Source organism: Lissotriton vulgaris, chromosome 9 (assembly GCF_964263255.1).
Source record: "Lissotriton vulgaris chromosome 9, aLisVul1.2, whole genome shotgun sequence".
NCBI lineage: Eukaryota > Metazoa > Chordata > Amphibia > Caudata > Salamandridae > Lissotriton > Lissotriton vulgaris.
In genome coordinates this window covers 348,289,273-348,310,507 of record NC_141697.1, presented here as the reverse complement: position 1 = coordinate 348,310,507, position 21,235 = coordinate 348,289,273, and the positions used below count along the sequence as shown (strand labels likewise).

Here is a 21,235-nt window from a genome sequence, read left to right as displayed (position 1 = left end):
CCCATGGACTTGGCCGTTTCGGTGTCCTTTTTCATTTTGTCCAGAATTGAGTCAACTGCTGGACCAAACAAGAAATCTGGATTTATAGGGCGATTAAGAATTGTGGCCTGTACTTCATTTTTGAATCCAGATATTCGAAGCCATGCGTGCCTTCTAAGCAGTACGCCTGTGTTAATAGATCTGGCAGCTGCATCTGCCGCGTCTAGAGCACACTTAATGGAGGCATTGGTGATGAGCTTTCCCTCTTGTATAAGTTCATCTGCCTGATCTTTGTAAGGCTCGGGTAAGTGTTGGAGAAGTCCCTCTAAAGAATCATAGTGTGCCCTGTCGTATCTGGCCAGTAAGTCCTGTGTATTGGCTATTCTCCATGAGTTTGCTGCTTCAGCTGCTACCCTCTTGCCTGATGATTCCAAAATCTTTGACTCTTTGTCAGGAGGAGGAGCTTCTCCAGTTATTTGTGAATTTGCACGCTTTCGTGCTTTGGACACCACCAATGAGTCTAAAGGCAGTTGTCCCTTGATGTATGTAGGGTCTACTGGTGCCGCCCTATACTTTTTTTCTATTCTAGGGTTGACGACACGTGCTCTAGCAGTGTCCTTGAAGATGTCGTTAGCGTGTTTTAAGACGCCCTTTAACATGGGGAGAGTTTTTACACTTCTTTCTGATGTTGCTAGTGTATCAAATAGAAAGTCCTCTTCTATAGCATCAGAATGCATGTCTACATTATGGTAGCTTGCAGCTCTGTCTATCAAGGAATTAAAAGCCACTGTGTTTTCTGTGGGTGATGGTTTAAGCTGGGTATACAGTAGGGTCTGTAATGGGTAGAGTCCCTTTATTGTCTGACTCACCTCCACCCCCCCACGCATCTGCGTTGGGGTCCCCATATGGGTTTTGTATATCTCCAAAACCTGCATCTGCATCCTGGTCTTGGTTGAGAGTGCAGGTGAGTACAGTGTGTATGGAGTAGTAGGCATATCAGGAGAGATAGGTTGGAAAAGAATAGGAGAGGTAGCAAAGTCTCTCTTCTTTTTCTGTGGAATTTTTGAAAAGTCTTCAACAGGCAGTGGTCTTATTTTCCTTTTATACACAGTCACTTTGCCAGTATTTGGCTCAATATATAGTTTTGACTGATCCTTTGTGGAAGGGTCTGGATGGATGATCTCCTCTTCCACAGTCTTTTGCCTTGGCACCGTAGTGTTTGGTTTTATTTTCTTCGGTTCGATGTGTTTACTTGGTTCGACCGCTTTTGGTGCTTGTATTGGCTTTGGAGGTTTTGTCGGTCAGACGTCTTTTATAGGTTTCACAAGTGGTTTTGGACCGATCGGTTTAGTCGGTTCGATAACCTGTTTAGGAGTTTTCGGAGCCTGCGTCTTTGGGTCGATGCCCCTGTTTGGATCGACGGGCTTCAGCTCGACCGATTTGGTGTGGTCTACCTTCGGTTTCGATTTTGCTTCGACGAGCGCCTTGGGCGTAGCCCTTTTGCCTTCGTCGACTGGCTTCTTTCGTTTTTTAACAGTCGAACCCGATTTGTTCGGTTCGACGGCCTTTGGCTTCGAGGCCGAATCGACGGCCTTTGGCTTTGAAGGTGTGAATGGAACTGTGGCCTTCGGGTCGGCGCCCCTTGGTTTTATCACCTTCGGTTCGACGACGTTCGGTCTGATCTGAAGACTGTTGTGTCGATGAGTCTCGGTTTTGATGTAACCGGCCTTGGATTACATGTCTCAGAAGGCTCTTTTTGTATGTTCTTAGCCGGGCGTGGCTGTAGAACTACTATTTTGATCTTGGCTGAGGCCTGATGGCGTTGCCTCGACCAGAGTCTCTGATATAGGTTTAGTGTCTATATGGGGCGTAGTCTTCGACGGCTACGATATCTTGTTCGTCCTCTTCGACATCGATCTGTTCTTCGGCGTTGATATAATAGTCAGAGTCGTTCTCGGAGAATTGATCTCCCTCTTGCTCAGAGTCTTCGGCGTTGATCAGTTCTTCGTCGAAGATATTCTCGGGCTCTGGTGCCGTTCTCTGCATTTCTTGCCTTGCTCTCCGTCGATTCCGGATTGTTTTTTGGACCAGAACTGAGCACAAGCTAGGCAATCGTCTTCATTGTGATCTGGAGACAGGCATTTGTTGCACACTGGATGTTTATCGGTGTGCGAAACTTTGAGTTGCACTGCGGGCAGTATTTGAATGGACTTCGTTCCATCGACCGTCGGTCCACGTGGCGTCGAGAAGGCCTAACGGCAGGATTCGACGACCGGAGTGCAAACTAATGTTGAAGGTGGTTATCGGTACTGATATCGAACAATACTAACGAAACCCGAAGGCCTTTTGGCCTTTTGAAAAGTTTTGTTGATTCCGAACTTGGAGTGCTGGAAAGTGCATCCGAACCCAATGGCAGGAAAAAAACAATCTGAGCATGGAGAGGATGCCCATGCGCACTGTAGTCCAAAGGAGGAGCCACCTATCTCGTGATACTTCGAAGACTCTTCCAGGACAACAATGTGCAATCACCCGGACCCAACACTAGGCGGCGATCTATGCACAGATATGAATTCAGCAGCCCACATGCCTCGAACTGCCAGTGTACAACGAGAGCTAGCACAATAACTGATAAAGCCTGAAGAAAGGAAGCAACACCAAGCAGGGAAGGACCAGACAAAGTACCATAGCCAAGAACCATGCCCCTTCCCTTGCGTCAGACAGGAAGAAGAGCACCAGACGGAGTGAAAGGAATCCCTGGGCTAAGTGGAGAAGCACTCAACCATGGGGGTTGCGGCAAGAAGAACCCCCACGCACCATCTTCCAACTTGTGCCAAAGCACGGTATGTGGAGTCTCCAAAAAAAACTTACGGAGGAATACCTATAAGACATCTGCACTATACCAGGAAAACACCCCAATCAGAACATTGGTAGAAAATAAAGAACACCATGCTCCCACTAGTGTACACACCAAACAGTGTCAGTAATCAAGACGGATCCCACCATATAGCCAGGGACCACAACCTGTACTAAACAGAATAAGAAGGCAAGAAAGGAAATACCTGCCAGGGCAGAGGCACCACACCGGACTGCAAGCGGAGGTGCAAGTGAAGAAAAGAAGCCAACTGGCACTGCCCTAGAGCAGCACACACAGAAGAGAATGTAGCTGACCATTCCCAGCCTAATAGAGTAAAAAAACAAAGGAAAAAAAGGGGGGGTGGCATGGCAACCAGGTAATAAGATTTCATCCCACGCAGACTATCCCAAAAACACAGCAAAGCAGTCAGATTGAGAGTCAAACAGATATTGACCATCAAAAGGCAAGTCCAACAAGGTGGACTAAACAGCCTCAGAGAAGCTGGAGGTACAGAGCCAGGCACGCTTGTGAAAACCTACCGAAAGGGACATGGCCCGTCTGACAGAATCTGTTATCCATGCCATAATGACTAAGTAATGTAGCTGCCTAACGCCCATCCTGGATCAGCTGATTAAGAATGTCCCAGGATTCATCAGTCAAAGAGGGGAGAAGGCACAAGTCCAAATCCCACAACACATTAGAAACACACAAGCTGTATTTAAGGAGCATAAAGCGGAGCCGGTATCAGAAAAGGGATATCGACCTAAAGCATCCAGACCTTTAGACTCCCTGTACGGAGGAAAGTCAGGCACGGCGCAGATGCTGAGGGAGGCCATAGCAGCCTGAATCACATAGCTATGCGGAGTAGGCTGACAGGAAAGGCAGCGCGGGTCTCCAGGGGCAGGATGGTGCCTTTGAACTATAGACCAGTCCACGGCAGCCGCTGAAATGGGTTTAGCCCAAGTGCTCAACAGAATATCAAAAGGTTTCACTGAAGGGAAGCAGAGGCTCAGTTCTCAATTGGCCCTGCTGAAGGACTCCAAGTAGAGGATCAATGGCCACTTACACAGAAGGAAGTTGCAGCCCCAGAATTAAAACGCACTGCAAAAGCTGACCTAGCCTCCGAAGTGAGGCAAGGAGGAGAAAACAGGCATGTGGATGGAGAAGAATCAAGGTCACTAGCGTCACCAAGGAAGAAACCCAATAAAACTCTGGAGGATGCTCAGTCATGTGATCATCCAGATAACCAAAATACATGTGTGTCAAGGACAAAAGAGCAGGGGGCTCCTCCCAAGGAGAAGGAAGGTAGCACGAAGAGGACGGTGCCACCGACGCCGATCCAGACATTGACCAGCAACGAGAGGGCAACACCTCACTGTTGTGAAGGAGAGATAAAGAAGGGGCAATCAGTGTCGCTGAAGTTGGAAGGGCCCCGAAGGGCTGTGCATCGAAGCCAAGATGAAGTCCATCACAGATTTTGAGGGCCCTGCCAACGAGGTTCCACCGGTTTGGAGGCAGTCGAGGCCTGATCTACCTCCTTGGTGCTTAGAAGCCCACAAGAGGGAGGCTGGGAACCAAAAATAGCATGAAGGGAGAGATAGTATTCTCTCATCTGAGACATAGTCGCCGGGAAAATCCAGAAGGTATAGGACAGACGCACACGCCAACATTAGGAGAAGAGTCAGGGACATCGCACGTATGCAGTAAACTTGAAGGTCGCGGTGCCAACCCCCTATAATGTGGATTACCAGGCAACAGTGAGGACAAAGGACTTCGGGAGCTGGCGGATGGCACCTCGGCAGCACCGACAACTGAAGCTGAAGACACTAGCCACACCTTTCGGAGTCAGGGTGTGCTTAAACACTACATGCAAATAAGGATGGGGGGGGGGGGGTCGACACTGTAGTCCACAGGACCTTGAAGATAACCAGTAAAACCACACTGTTTCGACGTGGGAGGCCAAAAATGGCAAGAGATAAAGCTCTACGGATCAAATAGGAAAGAAACTGATGTTAGGGGAGGGATTTGAAACCGATTTTGTTACAGATTCACTCAACACCCTCTACTGACACGCAGAGGTACTGCTTAGAAAAATTTTTGTATCCAGTCTGACACCTGGGGATAATTCACAGGTAAGAAATGCGTGGCTAGAATGCTGGATTCTAGAAGTCTTGTTTCGGAATTGAGCATGCACAGAATGCCTAATGATCATGCTCAACACCTTAAAAAATAACAATACTCAGATTCTAGCTTGGATTATATATTTTTTCCCATTTGAAACCCGGTGTCTGTTCAACATCCTGTCATGATGCTGTAGAAGAAAGCAACAATGTAAACTAAAGCTTTAGATGCAAATCTTGGTTTACCTTGTGTTTCAATAGAAGCCGACCAATAACTTAGCTTGATGGTCAGCAGCCTATTTTTGAGACACTTAAACATTCCCTACAAAATGGGTGTCTTTGGGACAACGGCTGTGACTAACTGTGCAGACAAAGGCAGCTTTCATGCAACTTAAGTCTGCTCATTTGTTCCTGTGTGACACCTTCTCTTTTGATTTTGTAGAAAGTTCTTTGGTGTAGCTAAGCTCTTATGAACTTGACAGTGCTTTAACTCGTGGTCTGAACAGATATGCACCATTAAAAGTTAGTTTAATTAGGTGGGTCACATTACTTAATGTAGTTGACAGTTGGGCTTTGTGTATTCCTCCGAGACAGCCACACACAATGGGGAGCTTAGGTGTGACTGGATGGGCCATCACTGGCAAGATGGGAGGGAGAGGCTGGGCCCAGCCCCACATACACTTGAATTGGCTGGGTACTCACCTTGGTGAGCAATGCTCGTGGTCTACCGTAAGCCGCAGGTAGCGTCGATGGGCAGGCAGGACACACATGTGTAAATAGGCAGCCTGCAAGTCCAACGCTACCATCCAGTCTTCTGTGCCCAGGGCAGAGGGGACCTGAGCTAGTATGGGCATCTTGAATTTTTCCTTTTTGAGGAAGTAGTTGAGGGCTAATGGGTCTAGGATAGGACAAAGTCCTTTGTCCTTTTTCAGGACCAGAAAGTGACAGGAATTGTAACCACAGCCTACTTCTGGGGCGGGAACACTCCTTATGGCTCCCTTGGCCAAGAAAATCATGACTTCTTCCCTAAGTAATATTATATGATCCTCTGTCAGCCAGTCGCAGGATCGAGGCATGGAGGGAGGGAGGGGTGGTCTTGAAGGGGAAGGCGTAGCCCCTTCGGACTATCTGGAGGACCCACATGCCCAATGTGATGGTCTGCCAGTGGTGGAGGTGAACGCTGATCCTGCCACCAACTGGATGCCCATGGTCTGGAAGGGTGAGACTAGGGAGGTTTGAGTACTCCAGAACTGTGTCTGCCTTGTCTCCAAAGAGACAGGTGCATTTAAAGGGCATGTCCATGAGCAACGCCTGGACATCCCCCGAAAATTAAGATGTTCTCAGCCAGGTGTGGCATTTGATAGCCAGCACCTATGAAATCGCTCTGCCCAGTGAGTCGGCTGTGTCTAGACCACATTGAATGGTGAACTTTGCTGCATCTCTCCCATCTGACACTGCTTGGAAAAGGATAACCCGGGCCGCCTCTGGGACCTGTGGCAGCATTTGCGCAACCATTTCCCACAGTGTGTGGGAATAATGGTACAATTAGCATGCAGTGTTCACTGGCCGCAATACAAGGCTGGCGGAAGTAAACATTTTCTTGCCCCAACTATCCAGCCTCGGATTCCCTACGCGGGGGAGCGGAAGGGAACGAGCCCTGGGACGTAAATACCAGGACTACCAAACTCTCTGGGGCAGGGTGGGTGGTGAGAAAATGTGGGTCGCCCGGAGCAGGGCCGTGGGCACTATTCCTATTCAAAGGAGCCCCTGTGCTGGGCTTGGATCCGTATCCCAATAGGACGTCCGTGAGGACTTCATCAAATAGGAGTAAGGGTTCCTAGGAGGAAACTCCTGGCTGTAGCGCCTCTGTCAAGATGTTAATCTTGACCATCACTGAAGGAAGCTGAAGGCCAAAGACCTCAGCCGACCTTCACACCACCATAGCATAAGACGCTCCCCCCTCCATAGCCACGGTAGGGGGGAAAAGCATGTCAGTATCTGGAGCAGTATCCACTGGCCTCACGCAATTCCTCGTATAAGTCCACTTCCTCTTCAGGCTGGTCTTCTAAAGGGTCCAGCAACCCCTTCTAATCTTCTCCCACTCCTAGACTTTCAGAATAAGGCTCAGGGAATGATCCAAGACCTGTAGGTTCTGACTGCGCTGTAACCTGTGTCAGTCGATGTGGTACTGGCTCCGGGTCGTTGGGACTCCGGATAGTGCTGGCAACCTCAGAAGTGCCAGTGTCTGGGAAGGTCGCAGAGGCACGGCCTGCACTAGTCCGAATTAATGGGAGCATCGACACTTCGGCTAGAGCTGCCGGCGCGGTACCCGATGGAACCTCCTTTGACTTCGTGGGGCCCCAAGGTGTGCTGGAGAAGACAGGCCACCTAAATATGAGGTACATGGCCTCCTAAAATTCTCTTAGTTGGGCAGGGGTTGCTCGATCTCTGGGAAACATCTGGATGGCTCCGTAGAGCGAGGCCTTGAACGCTGAGGCACCTCCAACGCGTCGGGCGACAGACGGGGAGAAGTCGAGTACGCTTTAACTTATTGTGCTTTTTGTGCCTATTACCTGAATATCCAGATGATTTTGAGTGGAACAAAGAGGACATAGGACTCCTGGAGCGGTGCAGGGACCTTCCTCTCAACTAGGCCCACGACCACCAGGGCTTTGAGTGACGTGGTGTCACCTGTCGGGCCGCAAGCAGCTTTAAGGACTGCTTCCTCAAAGCCTTCAGAGCCATGGCTCGGCAGTCTGAGCACGACTCGTGGTCACCCTCCAGACACGAGCCAAAAGTGGGCAGTCACTGAAATGGGGTGGCAACAATTGCTGCAGTTTGAACCCTGAAGTTTTTCTAGGCATAGTAACCTACATGCCATAAAGGAGGTCAATAAAATGTCAAACAAGAGAGTTTGTTTTAACACAGTAGTTTAGAGTAATAAATTACTCGACCCAAAAACCCTGTCAAAACGTGACAGATGTTTGCTCTCTTCATGGATCAGCACTTGACTGCTGTAGAACAAAAAGAACGGACGTCAGTACACTGAGGTGGCGCCTAAATAGGTGAAGAGAATATCACTTCTGGCGCAGACGCCAACGTCATGCAGAGCCAACCAACGCCAACGTCATGCAGAGCCAACCAACGCCACCTACCAGCGCACAGGGGTACTGCTCAAAGAAGAATCTTCTGTATCCAGTGTGACAACTGGGAATTTCAAAGTTAAGGAGTCTGCAGCTCCATTGTCTATTTCAGACACTTAACACATTGCCTCTAAATTAAGATTGACTGCTCTGTGGCAAGCAACCAGAGGGATGGGCACATGTAATTTAGGATTGGCTTGTGCTTCACCCAGACAAGGACTGTTGTTGCTGCTTGAACAGGGCTCATAACCCAATCAATCAACAACCCAATTTCTTACAATAGCTCTCCCCATTGACACTTTTTTTACTGCTACATTAATGAATGTGCTCTATTTACACAAACGAAGAAAGAAAAGACTATCAAATGTCCGGATAATTTGCAACTGTGTAATTTGGTAAAAATGTAATAAAACACATTTTACAAAAATAAAAAAAATCTGCTCTCCTTGGGTGTGGATCCTGGAGGTGGCCTAAGCTATATATTTTTTCACTTGTCTATTTGTGAAAAATCTTGCCCTCACTGGAGACTTACATTTTTGCGAAGCAGTTATGAGAATTACTTTTGAAATTAGCATGAACAACTGTTTTCCCTGTAAGTGAGGTTCTATAGGAAGTGATGTCCTTACTTCCGTCAACCACTATAACAACTTCAGGATATTAAACAGATCTCTGTATTACAGAGTTGTATGCGGTCTAATTTGGCAACAAGACTTCCTCATCAGAGCGTGCTAGGTATGACTCCCAAGCATTGTCATAGGACTTATTCTGCTGCTGATCGTCCCATCTATGGCTTTCTCCCTCAATATCTAGGGATTGTTCTAGAGACAGTAAAGATTGTGTAGTGTCCAACTGCAGCTCTACACTTAATCTCAGAATTGTGTGTGCCTGGAGTTCTTCATTAATTGCCTCTTGAGAAAAAAAATCCCCTCATGGACTGCTTTGTGATGGGTGAAAATCTGGTCTTTCTTCCTCCTTCTACACAAGTCTTGTTTTATGTCAAGCATTAGGGTTTCAGGAATGTAAAGATTTTTATGAGGTTCAGTCAACTTGATCAGTGTTTTGAGACTTTGGGTCAAGGCCTATCTTGTGCTTTATTCCAGGTCTCTTGGGTGTCACAGACTTTGAGGCCAATCGCTTTTCGTTGCTGAGGCTATAAAATTTGACCTTTCTTGCATTCAGAGGTGACTCTTGCACAGGCCCTATGTAAAGTACAGTTTATGCTCCTTAGGAAGCTCGCCCTCCTTAGATGTCACCTTTCAGTTTTGTTTGGTCTTTCCTCTTTAAAGAAACAAAGAGTGTGTGTTTGTCAACATGAAGTCTCCTGAGCCTGTGCGTCTGGATGGACTACCCTCGATCCTCTTTGTCTAGGCCAGCTAGTTCAGTAGGACTATAATGGCGTCCCAGCTCTGCGTCACATTTGCGCTGTGTTTCCTTATAATCTGCATTGGGAACACCACTCTTTTCTCTTACATGGCACGGTAATGTCTTTAAATGATTACGTCCTGTACACAACGCAATATCTAAGCAGAGGAATGACCACTGAGAATGTAATTATCATACGCATGGTTATTCTTGCTCCCTCAGATCTACGGATAAATCACTCATAAAACCTCCTAAAGTAAAATGCACTTCAGTTGATAAATGGGCATTTTCAGAGGATGCAGCTTCAAAATTGAACACCGTCCACTCCAAGATTCTTTTTATAAAAGCTTTAAAAACCTGACTGTTTCCAACAAAAAATCTTTCACTGATCCAAAATTACTGTACCTGATAACTACCACATCTTAACGAGATAATGCTCTTCATTTCAGGAATGGTTTAGGTTCCGATACTTTCTTGTAAGGTTCTCACAGCGCCAAGATGCCCTAAGGGTGAATGTTTCCCTTAAACCATTTATAACATGAGACTACCTATAATCACAAAGCTGATGTATAACATCACTTCACATAACACTTAAATTGTCACGCTGAACATTACATTTAGTGATATTAAGCAAAGCACAAACTAAAAACTCCATGCCTTTGGATTGTGCCAGATTCACATGACACTTGGGGCAGAGTTGAAAAGGAGTGCTTCTATACCGCGCCACACCGAGTCGTTTTCATGAGACTGGATGTCTTCTTGGTCAGTAGATTTTTTGACGTGACTATAAGCACGAGGTCCTCTGGGCTCAAAATGAAGCTACTAATTTCTACCTCTGGTTATAACGTGGCTTTTAAACATAAGACAAGATTCCTTCTCTAAATTAGGAGAAGAGGTTGAGACGGTATCCATTGTAGTGAATTGTGACCAGGATTGATTCTGCACACGCAATATTCTGAAACAAAGCCTAAAGAAAAACAAGTTGCAGTACTGGAAACACAACACTAGACGGCAAGCAAAGACAAAGCATGTGATCTACATTAACTCTTATGGCAACCCTAAGATTAGGAGTAGATCGTTCTTTCTTCATCATTCACAGAATGACGTGGGCAATGCGCGCTAGTATAAAGCCTTCTTAACATCACCAAACAGAATAGGGTAGCACGTTAACCTAACTTTCAAAGCGCGATCAAGGCCACCAGACTAACTCTGATGCAAATAAAATAACAGTTATCAGCGAAGTATGTCTTGGAGTCCATGTCCAAACACAAATGCTTAGCACAAGTATGTCCCGACCTCCAGTGTAACAGCTGTATAAATGGCAGCTTTCAGGCAACAGCTCTACAAAGTCAAATGCTATCCCCTCTTACAGACTGGGCTCCAGGCTTATCAAATCAAGGTATTTCAGTTTCCTTACAGCATGGGACAATGCATTAAATTACCAGTCTGGCTATACGTCTGTTTAAAAAGGTTTAGACCGTCGTGAAAAGCTCCTTCGTTTACACAGAGCTGTTTGTGTTGTACGAATTTCTGTGAAATGATTTACGTAAGTAAGTATACCTCTTTTACAATCAAGGGTGTGGAAAGACTTCCGCTGAAGATGTGAGATTCTGGAAAATGCTTGTCTAATTGCGGAATTCCTAAATTACTATATTTGTTTTATTTATTTATAAAGTTTTGTATAGCTCAAACATAATCCTAGTGGGTATCCGAGCGCTTTACATGACAAGAAGTAGAGTAACAATTAGCCTGGTAAACGTGAAATACGTGGGTGAGAGCCAAACATATCAGAAAGTAAAATAGGATAACAAGGCTTGGTCTTAATTAGAGTCAGTAATAGGAAGGCCAATCACCATAAGATTTTTCAATGTCGCCAATATATTGTCTTAGGGTAAAAACGTAGTCATTATCAGCGTACATACGGTAGCGTTTGTTAGAACATTTTAGGAGGTTTGCCAGTGGTTCCAGGAATACGTTAAAGAGAATGGGCGATCCTTGAGGAAAGCCAAGAGTCATCACATGGGGCTTAGACAAAGGTTGATTAATTTTGACTTTTGGGTATTTTTTTAGAGGAATGAAGAGAACCTTTGTAATATGACCCCTGATAAGCCCATACTTTGTTGCAGTAAGGTCAGTAGTTTATCGTGTTTGACAGTGTCAAAGGCAGCCGATAAATCAAGCAATATCAAAAGGAATGATTTATTTCAATTCAGCATTTTTAGTAGGTCATTCAATATATGAGTAAGTGCAGAATCCGTGCTGGTCCGAAAAGGGAATGAGTACTAAAGGATGTTTTCTTTCAACAGAAAACTGTAGGTTTCTTTGCAGAGCTTCATGTTTATTGACTTCCGATTAAAGCACTAGCCACCACAAAGCAATGTTGCAAAAAAGTTGTTGCAAATTAACCTTGAGCATTGATTGATTCCTTTTTTTTATCGTCCCCCTGACACTCCTCTAAAAGAGGGACGCCGATACATATGAAAATCTTGCAATTTGGCGAGTCCACCTAGCCTTGAGAAAGAAGCTTATCCACGAAACGTGTTGGCTGTAGCAACCAAGAATATGAAAATATGTTAAACTACAGAAATGGCAACTTATTTGATTCATGGACATTATGATGAATAAAAATCCTTTTAATGTTAATAAATCAGCATCATTCGCACTTCATAACTATAATCACCTTCTGAGTGTTAAGGTTTGTCTGGTACATGGGATATAAACAAGTACAACTGGAGGGTAACAAGTGTATGTAGGAGGTGTGGAGCCGGGCAATTGTCTTAACAACTCTCGCATATCTGTTTAAACATGAACATATATACGCACACAAACAATAGTAGAGCTGCGAATCTAAAGACATTACTTCAATCTTTGGTCTAGAGAAGGGATGAAGATGGCTTCAATGCTCTTCACATCACACTTTGAACATACATTTGGCTGACAATTAAAAGCAAATAAGTACTTTATATTAACTCAGGTCAACAATATGAATTGTGGTAATTTATTAGATGGGCAAGATTGGAGAAGCGTGCATTGTAAACCTAAAACAACCTGTATTTCAAAAACTTACCGCTTGTTGCTCTGCTGCCATTGCTGCGGCAGCTGCTGCTACAGTCTGTCTCCCCATTCCTGTAGTATTAGTGCAATCAGGTGGTGCAACTTTGGCACCAGATAAGTAAACAGGTGGGTTGGATTTTGGAACAGTTCGGGTATGAAAGAGCGAATGATTGCAGGGATATGAAAAAGAACGTGAGGGATGCTGGCTGGGCACCCGCTGCTTCCAACCTACCCGGAACTGGCTATGTATAGGGGTGGCTGGTGGATGGTAAGGTGGAGGTGGAGGGGGCAATGGTGGGTGAAAGGCCACATAAGAGTCTAGATCTGTAAACATGGTTTCTGTAGCAGGGGTGCTGTTCACTCTACATCGTCCAGATTGACGTACAGGGAGAAGTGGGCTTTCATCTCCAAATCGTTCATCTGGAAAAAACTTGTGAGGGTTCTAAAAAGGAGACAAGACAGAACGCTTTAGTACAATTCATTTATCAACTAATAAATACATTTCATTAAAATAGATTTCCATTTCCAATTATTAAGTGAGGATTCACTGATTGAAGACCAGAATACAGTAACAACCACAATTTGTTTATTGTACGATATGGGCTTGAAAACCTTCTATGCTTCTTTAGACAATCGTCTAGGAATATAGTAAAAAAACACTTTGCTTCAGTAGTCTTAGTGTCCGATTGAGATCTCGGCAGACAGGTAACTACATCACAACGGTAAAGGATATTCCATCCACTGAATTACAAATCCCACTCTGTACTATCGGAACTATATTTCGGCAGGCGGGATATCCGACACCTTTGTGATGGAGTAACCCATCCACCGGCATCTAAATCAGGCCCTTAGTGTTGCATGTTGTATATCTTAAACCAATGAAGCGATACCGGAGAATTACACGGCTATCAGAGCTGTACAATTCAAAAACTCAAGAGAGCAACATGGGATTAATCATCTAACTTTCATTTCTAAGAGTCTAAAGCAGGTGACTGACAGTGGACCTTCACAGTTTTATTCCCAGTCTAATATTTCTCTCTAGAACAAGCATGCCCATCATGGTCCAGAGTAACACTTTTGAGTTGCAGTCATTTAGCCCGTCGAGAACACCAACTCTTTAAAATAAAATGGATGGATGACTGGGCTCTCAAACTTAAACAAGGATTTAATGTATAATTCTTTAAATAATACCACTAGAAGATGATTGGAAAGAAAATGTTTAGAAATTAACATTGAGCGCCCCATTTTTAAAATCAGGTCTGTGGTTAAATTAAAAAAAATCATCAGTTTGGTTTCCTAATGGTGTTTCAGTAATTTTAGAGAATACCAGGCCTTTTTTTAAATTTCAAGAAATGCGCAAGTCTTAAACTGGTGAATAATGGACAGCCCTTCACTACCTGGTACTAGAATGTGCAGAGAGACATAAGCCAGCTAAGACTTTGTGCACTAACTTGCAATGCACATGGCACCACAGGAAACTGCCCCAATGAAAGTGCATGCCATTTTGTATCTCCTCTGCTGTATAATAGGTCCAGTTTCAGAGCAATGTTTTGAACTAATCAATCCAGTATTTACCTGCAGAAGTTCAGCAGCAGCGTCCGAGAGAGAAAACTCTCGCAACACACGAATCTGAATTTCGTAGCTGACAGTGGCTCCCTCTCCACAGTTAAGAGCATATGCTCTTTGCACTTGTTCCGTGTGCCGAAGTTCCTGCAAACGCTTGACCATCTCTTTGACAACACTAAGATGAGGAACTGCAGAAAGAAAAACAGAAAAAAAGTTAGAAAAAGGAAGTAAGACTTTGTTGATTGAATCGTAATTGTAGATCTCCATTATGGGAATGTACTTCAGTGCTGACTGCACATAGAAGGCATGACAACATTGAATTCATTGTATGCAATATATACATACATACACATATATACACATACATACATATACATATTCACTGAAAAAACCATAGGTTTCACACACGTTCTAGTTAGGAATTAGCATTTAAAAAACCTTGCAAATTCATTGAAAAAACCATTGGTTTCACATGTTCATGTTTTTGTAAAATTGATTGTATAACTGACTTATTAAGTATATCTTAGTGAATAGGTGTACTAGCGAGAAATCTTTAAATATTTAAATATCTGTATCAGTGTCTCACTTTGTATATAAGTGGCTGCATGGGTTGGTGAGTAGCTACATGAGTGTGCATATGGGTTATTTGTTGTTTATTTGAGTACCAATATGAGTGTTTGTACTGTTCGGTGGGGAGTATTACTTGGCGCACAGATGCATGAATGACTGACATACTGTTTGTATGTGTTTTGAAGACAGCATGTGTGCAGCACTGTATGGGTGGATGAGTGTGTGTATGGGTGTGTTAGTGAGTGAATGACTGTCTCAATAGTATCTTTATGAGTAACTACATATGTTTTAAACTAGTATATGTGAGTTTTGATGTATATAAGTGAGTATATCTGAGAGCGACAGATTCGAAGACTTCCTGTATAAATAAGTATTTGTTTCTATAAGCGATTGTTTAAGAGAGTAAGTATGTCTACGATTCTGTAGAAGTAAGCGTAGTGGTGGGTGTATAGCTGTATATGCAAGTAAATGGATATTTCATAGTTTATTTGCAGGTGTGATTATGTGTGTGACTAACTCTATAGAGTAGTGTCGGTGTATAACAGGATATATAGGTGTATGAGTACATACGATGAGTCAGTACATGTATGAGTGATTATATAGAACTGTTGGTGAATGAGTGGATGTGTATATAGATTTTGGGATTACTCAATAGGTTGTTCTAACTGGAATTGGTATCTCCATTTTTTTGAAAATTTTAGTTTCTATTTTTGATCGTGTGCATCAAAGGTTATATTACAGTAAGAGGAGGCGTGCCACAAGGATGATGTCATCAGTGATGTCATGAGTGATGTAATGTGACGTCATCAGCAGTGCATTGCGGGCGCTCAAGTTAAAGTTAGCTGAGCTAACTATAACAGAGGAATTTCAAAGGTTTTGTATGAGAGAAATGTTCAGCTAACTAGAACATGTGAAACCTATGGTTTTTTCAATGAATTTGCAAGGTTTTTTAAATGCTAATTCCTAACTATAACGTGTGTGAAACCTATGGTTTTTTCAGTGAATCTCATAGGTTTTGTAAATAATAATTTATAAATGTATTAATTATGTCTATCTTTTTATACTAATTTCAAATATTTTTAATATAAATATTTATTTTATTTTTTAGATATTTCATATTTTTATTATAAAATAATAACAGAACTAAATTGCAAAGTAATTTTTGGATGAATTATTGCTGGACGTCGGTTGCAAGTATAACACAGCTCAAGCAATTTTCTTGGGGCCCTATGCTCACAATGCTGTATCAATCCTTACACCTGCTTCAAGCATGTGCAAGGTTTTGACGCAGCATAAGCTCAAAAGTCATTGAATAAAATGTTCTATATTTCACTCAGTCACTTTTAGGAGGCCTTGCTGCACCCCCTTCTGCACAAGAAAGCCTCTTCTTGCGCAGCGCTTTACAATGTAATACACCCTCCAGATGCGTTACATTGTTAATAGCACACACCACTGTGTCACAAAAGTGACGCACCGGCTGTGTAAAAGGGGATTGTAAATCCGCCCTTAACACATACAAATTCACCCAGGCACTTTCACCAGCAGCGCAAATTGAAACAGACTTGTAACATATTTATGTACATATGATACATTCAAGTGCTTCGGACATACTACAGTATACTATAGATAAACACCTTCTGCTGTAGCAGTTCCTTATAGTTCTGCACTGTCACATTCTCCATACACTAGTAACATATTCATTCATTCCTTTATGAACACATTCATTCTGACAAACTTTTACACACTAACATAGAAATATAGTTCTTTCTTTGACCAGTAAAGGTAGTTCTAAAAAGAACAGTTTTTTTTGTTTTGTATTTTTTTTGTGTTTTCTCAACAAATTCCAATCGGAACAAAAGAATGAAAAAAAGAACAACTAATGTCGAAGACAGCAATGATCCTGCATCCTGCGTTTCATCAAGTCTATAGACTGTTCCCCATAACACAAAAGTTTATCGCAATAAATGCATAGAATTTTAATTTAGCAAAGTCAGAATCAATATGTGGGTGTGGACTGCTTGCTGAAAATGCTGCTGCTGCAGTTGATGTGCTTGGTGCAGAAGCAGGTGAGTTCTTGTTAAGGATGGGCGTAGTTCGCGAAGTAGCGCTATGCGAAGCTAGCGAAGTGCACTTCGCGAACTTCACGTAGCACTACGCGAGCTGCGTAGTAGCATGTTCGCACTGTGCAAGATGCGTTTTCAATGATTGCACAATGCGGACAAGCATCCGGCACTGAGCAATCATTGAAAACAGCATCTTGCACAGTGCGAGTTGTAGTTTTCTGCTGCTCGGGTAGATTTTTACTCTATCGGCAGCTTTCTCAACGCGAACTGGTAGTTTCTCATCGCGAGCGGTCGCGATCATGCTCAACGACTCGCAATGAGAAACCTGACCTCCCCGTGTTGAGAATCTCGCCGGGATGTCATTTTGCTTGCTCGCGGTGACGAACATGACGATGAGGACCGCGAACAAGCAAAAAATGACCGCTGCACTACGCGTGTTCGCACTGTGCAACGTGCAGCTCGCGAAGTTGCGCAAACTTTGCAAACTACACAAGCGTAGCGTAGTGCTTCGCCCAGGGTTAGTACTTCTCGTGCAACCTCAGTCTTGCAGCTCGAGCAAAGTTCTTGGGGTGCAAGTTCTTTACGTGTCGCACAATATTTGCTGTGCCAAAGGAGTATTTTTTTACATGGATCACCCCTTGAAAGTGTTGTTTCGCAAATTTTACAGGTTACTTTTGGAGCATTAACCTTTTTTTAACCTTCTGGAAAAGTGAAAAACTTTCAAATTAGAGCTTCTTCCCTCTTCTTTGGACGTTCTTCAGGAATAAAATCTCCCTCTGAAGAACTGCTGGAAGATGACTCCATTGCTCTTATTATGGTGATCTTCCTTCTATTTGATAAGATTCTCAGAACAAATGCTTCTTCTTAGAAAGTCAAAGTCGAATAATTATTATGGGACAGAACTTTTGACAATCGCAATAGGAAAAGTTATGAACCATTCAAATCTCTCCTTTTAAAGTCACATGGCTTTGCGTACGCTTATGATGCGCTTGTGCAGCTCTTTCAATACGAGTATGCATGATGTTCTACCGCGATTTGTGTAATTCTTTTTTTAAGTAATATATGATTATTACAAGTATTTAAAAAAAATAGTTATCCCAAATGTCTGCCCTTATTATGTACATTAAATACATACATGTTTTAAACCAAGTAGAAACATTGCCCCTTTCGCATACAGAACGCCGTACATGACGTCACACTGAAGCTTTAATGAGACGCTTAACGTCAAAGCATATTCGTACCGTATGCGCAAATACACACTGCGTATGATAAGCAGTACAAACTATGGTGCAATCACTCTCTCAGTGACAAATCAGAGCTCAGGGTGCGCTAAGGAGAATGATTAGAAGTGCTGACTCATTCCAGATCAGATTCTGGGCCTGCCTCTGCGTACGTTATAACACCGCCCCCATCTCTCTCTGTTAATTGTTAGTGCACACACTCATACTTGCACATGTGCGGTGCACGCCCGCCCACATTACCCACATGCCACCACCTAGCATGCTTGCTATCATTTAGCCTGCAAACCAATACATTACCCAATTGCATGTACCCCAGGGCCATCATTCTTGCAGACCGCGAAAATGCTATCAATGACGGCCCTGGGCTTGGTTTGGTCAGCCCCGCGGTTCCCATATAATGCGGGCACTGACATGAGCACGCTCTCTTTTGCCTGCCTCTGCTGCGGTGACAGACTGTCGAAAACACCCCAGACTCAGCGAAACCGCAGCCTTTCAAGACACAACAAAAGACGACAGAAGCAAAAGGTAAGAGAAGACGTCACAACATCAGCCTCCACTGTAAATTGTATATGCATAATGCTATTTTATTTATCCTTCATATGGCTTTCCTACCCCTCAATGGTTTTAAATTGTACTTACATAATTGAAAAATTTCTTCATAAGTTACGAGGTCCTCTACACCTCTAATCTTAAAGATTATGCGTGCATACATTTCTGTGTCTTATTTCTGTACTACGCCAAGTGCTCAGGCCTCTATTATTAATAATTGGGCGTCCATGATAGTATTTTTTTTTCAGCGTCACAAGGCCGTCCCAGGCCTCTATTAACTTATTGATCTTCCTTTGTTTTCTGGAGCTGCAACAGTCTTAACTACGGAATATTAAGAACCCACATTAAAATTCGCTTTAACGAATATGCTACTTACCAGTATGCATCTGTTCTTGGCATGTAGGGCTGCTGACATTCATATCTGTGCATAGATCGCCGCCTAGTGTTGGGTCCGGATGATTGCACATTGTTGTCCTGGAAGAGGCTTCGAAGTATCACGAGATAGGTGGCTCCTCCCCTGGATTACAGTGCACATGGGCATCGACTCCATCCCCAGATTGTTTTTTTCCGCCATTGGGTTCCTCAAGTTCGGAATCGATAAAAAACTTTCCTTTTGGCCTAAAGGCCTTTAGTTATAGTTTGTATTGTCTTGCGATCGGTGCCCAGTTCTTGTTCCAGCTCAGTTCCCGAGTCGGACGTCCAGAGGAGCCGCGTGGCTTTTCGGCACTGAAGGCCCGGTCGACGCCAGAGGCCTTATCGACACACCATCATGGAATGGAGCCCGTTCAAAAGATGTCCCGTTTGCAACTCAAAATATCATCACATCGACGTCCACCCGGTGTGCAACAAGTGCCTGTTTCCGGATCACGATGAAGCCAGCTGTATGGCTTGTTATCGTTTCCGCTCCAAGAAGACGATTCGACTTCGACGCGCAGCGCGCAAGGAGGCCAAGCAGAGGGCGCCTGACCCGGTGAACATTTTCGATACCGAGGAGGATCGAGCAGGAAGTTCGGGAGAACCTGTCTGATCCTGCATCGAAGATCGACTCCAGTTACGACGCGGATATTGAAATGGTCGATAATGAAGACGTCGTCGACGAGATAGGAGACAACGATGGGGCCTTTGGGGCCGTGGAAGATAGCTCGAGCTAGGAGCTAGGCCCGACCGTTGGTACTTGGGCCGAGACAAAAACACTTAATAAGGCTCAGGTCGAGGGATCGCCACATGGCCTTACCCGAGATCGTACACTTGGTTCTACAGCCTCGCCTCAAGGCCCGGCTTCGAACGTTTCTAACGTGTGTAAGAGCGAGAAAACAACATTAAAACTGTCGCAGAGTCTGGAGTTGAGATTTTTTATTGAAAAGTGAGATGTAGATTTACTAGCTCCTTGCATCACTTTACCCATGTTAAAAGTGACTCAAAAGTGTCGTAATAAGGTTGTGGATCTGTTCGTCAGACTGTTGTATGGAAAGTTTTTTATCGATTCCGAACTTGAGGAACCCAATGGCGGAAAAAAACAATCTGGGGATGGAGTCGATGCCCATGCGCACTGTAATCCAGGGGAGGAGCCACCTATCTTGTGATACTTCGAAGACTCTTCCAGGACAACAATGTGCAATCATCCGGACCCAACACTAGGCGGCGATCTATGCACAGATATGAATTCAGCAGCCGACATGCCTCGAACACTCAGTTTACAATGACTAATCAAAATGTCCTTTTGTTTCCTTCAGCAAACATCATTCAGAAGCAACCACGGCCTATCGAGCAACAGCAATGGAATTCTCAGCAACTTATTGAATATACTTTGACGTACAGATGCAGAGTTCAAGTCGAATAGTTAACTCCGGTGGCCGCACTCTTTATACAAGGTAAGCACAGCAGCCTAGATCCACAAAGCCTTCATAGGAATGCATTAGAAATAAGTCGCCATAACGGCCGTCAGTAACGCAGTAGGCACTTCCATATAGACACCACTTGAACGCGGCACTATAACAACTGAAATACACCAGGTACACTGCCCTCGTAAAACTGTAGTGTTAGCTTTATTTGTGCAACGAGAGAGAGCCATATTATCAAGCATTGGCGACAAAATTATCGCCACTTTATCGGCAGCAGACTGCCGCTAAAGTGGCAATAATAGGTTTGATAATATGCTCTATTCAATTCCAATTGAAGCTCATATTAGATGTGAAGGACATCAGACATGAGCTTCAATTGGAATTCCATAGAGCATATTATCAAACCCATTATCACAACTTTAGTGACACTTTCCTGACGATAAAGTGGCAATAATTTTGTCGCCCAGGCTTGATATCATGACCGAATGCGTAGTGTACAGCACCTTCTCTATAAAATCTATAATTACCTCCGAGCAATGACAACAGATAGGTTACAACAGTCTGACAAACAGATTCACAACCTTATTACGCCACTTTTGAGTCACTTTTAAAATGGGTAACGTGATGCAAGGAGCTAGTAAATCTACATCTCACTTTAAGAAAAAATCTCAAATCCAGACTGCGACAGTTTTAATGTTGTTTTCTGTCTCTTTCTCCCTCTCACTCTCTGTGACATAATTTCTCTTTCTCTCTAAAAGTTAGACACTGCTGTCTTGAACGTGTAGAAGAATTGTACAGAATAAGTTGTGACACCAACTGCCTGCAATGTTTACCCACAAAGTTTATACAACGGTAAGCACAGAGGCCTATATGTACAAAGCCTTCATAGGAAT

General features: G+C 43.8%; 1 protein-coding gene across 1 annotated transcript in view; it reads right to left on the bottom strand.

Annotated features, from left to right (window-relative positions):
* The window catches only part of BTBD7 (BTB domain containing 7), a 420,230-nt gene that overhangs the window by 46,934 nt on the left and 352,061 nt on the right, over positions 1-21,235 (bottom strand). Inside the window, exons 9-10 of the mRNA XM_086937712.1 lie at positions 14,088-14,266; positions 12,526-12,954 (exon numbers count right to left, since the gene is read on the bottom strand). Of these exons, the coding sequence (XP_086793838.1) occupies positions 12,526-12,954; positions 14,088-14,266 (608 nt within the window). The remainder of the gene's footprint in view (positions 1-12,525; positions 12,955-14,087; positions 14,267-21,235) is intronic.